The 5,036-nt window shown below is 49.8% G+C and overlaps 1 protein-coding gene across 7 annotated transcripts; it reads left to right on the top strand.

The window, feature by feature from the left end:
- Window positions 1–1,117: 1,117 nt before the first annotated feature.
- Window positions 1,118–4,529, top strand: LOC123107675 (protein PIN-LIKES 7). 7 transcript variants are annotated; one of them, XM_044529623.1, is made up of 11 exons: window positions 1,225–1,362; window positions 1,451–1,561; window positions 2,175–2,385; window positions 2,465–2,544; window positions 2,742–2,866; window positions 2,951–3,075; window positions 3,166–3,366; window positions 3,452–3,571; window positions 3,663–3,763; window positions 3,879–3,931; window positions 4,052–4,529. In XM_044529623.1, exons 1-11 carry the CDS (start codon window positions 1,316–1,318, stop codon window positions 4,360–4,362), a joined length of 1,485 nt encoding a protein of 494 aa, XP_044385558.1. In that variant the 5' UTR covers window positions 1,225–1,315; the 3' UTR covers window positions 4,363–4,529. The 7 variants fall into 7 exon arrangements, with proteins under 7 accessions (XP_044385560.1, XP_044385557.1, XP_044385558.1 ...); XM_044529625.1 differs by having other exon boundaries at window positions 1,118–1,366; window positions 3,663–3,931; XM_044529622.1 differs by having other exon boundaries at window positions 1,213–1,362; window positions 3,663–3,931.
- Window positions 4,530–5,036: the final 507 nt, after the last annotated feature.

The following is a 5,036-nucleotide window of genomic DNA, read 5'->3' as shown; positions in this document are numbered from 1 at the left end:
AGGCCCTGCTCGTCCCCCCTGGCTCCGCCCCTGACGCCGCCAAGAAGAAGGCTGCCGACTAAGTTCCAGCCACTGCCTCCGCCTCGACCCTAGCCTGGCCTACTGGAGGGTATGATCTGTTCATCCCCTATTTACTCGCTCATGTGCTAACCAGATATGATGCGTTCATAGATGTCTCGGTTCTATGTTTGGTCCGAGCTCACATGTTTAGATTTCAGTTGAGGTTGATACTGTTAATGCTTGGTTCATGATTTGGTTAGGGATTAAATTCATCGAAAAAGTGCATTTCCAACACATGTTGCGTTCGACTCGTGGGCACCTGGGTATTTATTCTTTTTCTTGTGTAGGAACCTGCATTCAGCCCTGCCCTTGCCGCAGGTTACGGGATCACCATCATCGCCGCCCATCGTCATCGCCTCTGATAGACAAGTGGGACAATCATACGGTCTGAACTCACAAGTCTTGAATCCTTGTGCAATCTACTATTTTCCACACAATTAACCTTCCTAGCTTCAACCGACAGAGGGGTGTGTCGTAGTCATTGACTAGTGTACATCAGCAGCAAGCAGAGAAAGCTATAGCAGAAGAGAGCACGAGCAGGAGGGGGGACTATCCAGTGATACGACACCTTTTAAATGCTCCTATGATACCATTTAAAAATCAATTTTCAGTGTTGAATAAAATTCTGAAAAACAATCATGAATGAACACAAGGAATGTATCTACAACTCATAAAAATTTCAGCTTCAAATTCGAAATGCACATTGAGAAACGAAAAAGACAAATCCAGTTGTGAATATTGCCAATTATCCTGTTGTCTTTCGGTGACACTATTCATTCTAGATTAGTTATTTTTGTTTCTAAGTGTGTATTTTGAATTTGGATATGATTTTTTAGTAGTAGGAGGTTGAGTAGAGCTGTATCAATTAATCACTCTCTCTGTTCCGAAATAAGTGTCTCAACTTTGTACTAATATTAGTATAAAGTTGTACTAAGTTTTGATACACTTGTTTTGGAACGGAGGGAGAGTATTACTGAAGCCAAGGCGAGCCCAACTTGCTCTCGCTCTTTCGTAAAGAGGGGGAGACTTGGGACTGGATGCGTGTGGCGCGTGCGTGGTCAAAGAGATGGAGACGCGAGGCGATCGATCGGCTAGCTGATCGGGCAACCAGATAACCAAGCATGTCCATGTGCGCTTTAGCCTGACTGCACGGGATTAGCAGAGGAAGGAGGAGGGAAGCGAGTAGGTAGCTAAGCGACAGACGGACGGACGGACGTCTGTGTTGGCGGCGGCTGCCTGCAGCACGGGAAGGTGGATGCGGTGTAGGCGCCATCTCTTCTCCGGCCCAGTCCGCCTGACTCTGTACGTACGTGTCTCCGTCGCTATCCTATTTAAACCTCCTCCTCCTCCTCCTCTCTGGGCTCTGACTGCATCGCATCCATCCATCCAGAGCAGGCTACCACCGTACGCCCCCTCCCCCGTCTCCGGCGGTCCGGCCACGAACAACTCCGGCGGATCTCTCCTTCCTCCTCGCTCCTCCGCCCCGCCGCGCATTCTTCAGGTAATTATTAAGCTTAATTACTTCGCTCCTGCGTCCGCGATCGAGCATGCAGCCGGCAGCTCCGTGCCGTGGGCGAGGGCCATCACCGTCTTTATTTGCTTTTCCTTCTTCTGGGAGCCCCGTCCGGCCATCTCCTACATGCTGCTGCGTTCCATGCTTTCTTCTTCCTCTTCTTTTTCTTCTTCAACCTTGGGGAACATTAGTAAGTTCCGTGAGTCTTGGAGAGTTTGCGTCCGTCCGTCCGCTTGAATCGTCGCCGGCAGGTTTTCTTTTCCTCAAACGCTTGTGCTGCCTGTCTAAACGCACAAGTGCTTTACGCCTTCGCCTCCTCCACCTGTATGCTGACAAGGCAGGCATACATCTTGCAACTTGCTGCCGTCTCTTTCGGATCACAGTACAACTACTAGCATATACCAGAAGCTAGCAGTCTAGCAGCAGCAACAAAGATTTCGTAAATAGTAGATAAAAGCTTTAGCTCCCCGGAGCAATGCCATCCAGACTTATTGCGGCTACCGGCAGTTCCGTGGATCATCCAGCCATTTTGATCTCTGTTGTCGCTCTCTTATCTGAATCTGTCAGGAGGCGTGTCTGAAAACCATCCTTGACACCACAGGACAGAAGCTAAGCAGATCAGCAGGGGACTGAGGAGGAGACTTGATCCTGCTCCTACATCAGGGCCGGCCGGGAAGATGGGTTTCCTGTCGCTGCTCGTGGTGGCCTCCATGCCCATCGTGCAGGTCCTGCTCATCGGCGTCATCGGAGCCTTCCTCGCCTCGGGGTACAGCAAGGTCCTCACCGCCAGCGCCCGCAGGGACATGAACAAGGTCATCCAGCTTCCATTGGCACATGCAATTCTCTTACATCCTTACCATCATACTTACTGCCTTCGGTTTTCTTGGGCAGGTTGTTTTTACAGTCTTCACCCCATCTCTCATCTTCGCCAACCTCGCCAAGACGGTCACACTCTCCGACGTCATCTCCTGGTGAGTCAGTGCTTTCGTCAGGCTTCATGCAATTCGGTGAACATATGCCAGAGTTAGCACCATGCTTCCATTTACAAGTTCTCTGAATGTCAAAGAAGACACACATTTTTTCCCCAAGAGTCAAAACATTCAGTAAACATGTCTGCATAAACATCCAGCTCAAGTGGACTGACACGGATAAGATTTGCATCATACAGGTGGTTCATGCCGGTGAACATAGCAATCACATTCCTGGTTGGCAGTGCTCTAGGCTGGCTAGCGTGCAAGATCCTGAAACCGCCGCCGCATTTCCGTGGCCTCATCATGGCCTTCTGCTCAGCAGGTACACAATGTCAGACTTTGAGTTGCCATGCTGATGTTGGTATTATGGTATTAACAGTGTCCGGCATCGACCAAACAAATGTAGGAAACCTCGGAAACTTGCTGCTGATCGTCGTCCCGGCCGTTTGCGACGAAGACGGTAACCCGTTTGGGAGCGACCGGAACCAGTGCCGCTCGCGCGGCCTCTCCTACTCGTCGCTGTCCATGGCTGTAAGCAGAATTTACCACCAGTACCAGTTGCTCGTCCCTCTGACGCCGCCGAGAGATCAGGCCGTTAATTCACTCTGAGGATGTCTGCAGCTCGGTGGCCTCTTCATATGGACGTACACCTACAGTCTGATGCAGAAGTCTGGCAAGCTGTACCACAAGATGCAGTCCAAGAGCATCCAGTGCCCGGCCGACAGTGACGAGGAGCATCTCGAGGGATTCAAAGCCGGCGACGAGGAAGCGGCTCTCCCGGCGTCCGCTAGACCTGAAGAACAGAATGAGGGGAGCCAGATTGTAAGTTCAGAATTCTTCATGTTGGTTGGTTGGTTCTAGGGAGCATCTCCAGAGTTCAGAGAAACTGACTAGGACAAAAATGCAGGAGGCTCCACTCCTGTCGTGCGAGAGCGATGTCGCCAACAACAAAGGGTTCTGGACGAACCTGAAGGAGGCCGTGCACCAGCTCATCGAGGAGCTCATGGCGCCGCCGACCATATCCGCGGTACGTCTCTGCCAAACAAACTGCAACATTTATCATTTCTAGGGGAAAGGTTTTTTTTTTACTGAATTCGGTTTTAACTGCATCCTGGCAGATAATTGGATTCGTTGTTGGGCTAGTGCCATGGCTGAAGTCGCTGATCATCGGCGAAGGCGCCCCTCTCAGAGTTATCCAGGATTCTCTGGAGTTGATGGGGTACAAAGCAACATACCTGCTGATGAAACTTTTTCCTGTATTCATTTTGAAAGCTCTGAACGTAATTCAGTATTCATCCAGTCTCACTCCAATGACTTCGTACTTCCATTTGCAGCAATGGCACTATACCCTGCATCACCCTCATCCTCGGAGGAAACCTGACCCAAGGTAGGGATCTGACACATCACTGTCCCGACCATCAAGATCATTTGGTAGCAGTTCATCCGCATAGTGTCGTGTCGTCCCCGAAAAATATTCTCTGAAGTCACTTTGAAAATTCTTCTGTAGGGCTGCGGAAGTCGGTGCTGAAGCGCACGGTGATCATGGCGATCGTGTGCATCCGCTACGTGGCTATGCCGGTTATCGGGATCGCTGTCGTGCGCGTGGCACACGGCGTTGGGTTCCTTCCCCACGACCCGCTCTACCGCTACGTGCTGATGATGCAATCCGCCCTGCCGCCCGCCATGAACATCGGGACCATGGCACAGCTGTTCGACGTCGGGCAGGAGGAGTGCTCGGTGATCTTCCTGTGGACGTACCTCGTCGCGGCCGTGGCGCTCACCACCTGGTCCACCGTTTTCATGTCCATCCTCTCCTGAAGCAGGCAACCACGAGCAGTTCAATTTTGTAAGGGGTCAGGGAGAATTCCCGTAGATTCCATTTGTAAAGTGTTCATTACAGAGTTTGTAAGTAGACACGCCATTCTTTCTGTATACTAAATACTAGTCCATTTTTTCTGGAAAAATATACTGGTCCATTTTCAGCCTGTCCTGCTTTTGCAACAGACTGCACTAGTGGAAGGATCCCTGTGATGGAATGATCAAGCACTAATTCATTATAAAATCGAAGGACATCAGAGTTTGCACAACACTTAATTTTGCAAGACAGTTTTGCAAACAATACAAACTCCTTTAAATACACTTTCAGAGACCAAAGTAAGAAGCTACTCGGCCCCTGCCCTTCCCTACCACCAGTTGAGGCAGGAGCTTGTGCTTACTTAATCCCCTGCCGACTTCTGAACTCTGGTTCTGCAGACTTCTGAATTCCAGTATACTTCATGGATAGAAACATATTACTTCAGTATGGAAAGAGCATAGACACATATATCCCCTGGCTGTGCAGACATCTAAATTTAGTATACATATTGCACCACCAGTTACCAAAGGGATCAACTGTCTACATACCATGTAAGCGATAGTCATTGCAAAAGCTGCGGATATCCAAATCTCTTTTAAAATAAAATCTTGCACCTCTAGAGGCCCTGTTATCCAGT

The sequence above is a fragment of the Triticum aestivum genome, chromosome 5A (assembly GCF_018294505.1).
Source record: "Triticum aestivum cultivar Chinese Spring chromosome 5A, IWGSC CS RefSeq v2.1, whole genome shotgun sequence".
Taxonomy (NCBI): domain Eukaryota; kingdom Viridiplantae; phylum Streptophyta; class Magnoliopsida; order Poales; family Poaceae; genus Triticum; species Triticum aestivum.
Note: the sequence above shows the minus strand (reverse complement) of the source record. Positions and strands in the feature narration are given on the sequence as shown.

What these genes read in the sequence shown, in the direction of transcription:
- LOC123107675 (XM_044529622.1), top strand. Translation starts at nt 1,316, where the DNA reads ATGCGGTGTAGGCGCCATCTCTTCTCCGGCCCAGTCCGCCTGACTCT. An exon ending in GGCCCAGTCCGCCTGACTCT is followed by an intron (nt 1,363 to 1,450) that starts GTACGTACGTGT and finishes CCATCCATCCAG; the next exon opens with AGCAGGCTACCACCGTACGC. An exon ending in ACTCGTCGCTGTCCATGGCT is followed by an intron (nt 3,076 to 3,165) that starts GTAAGCAGAATT and finishes GGATGTCTGCAG; the next exon opens with CTCGGTGGCCTCTTCATATG.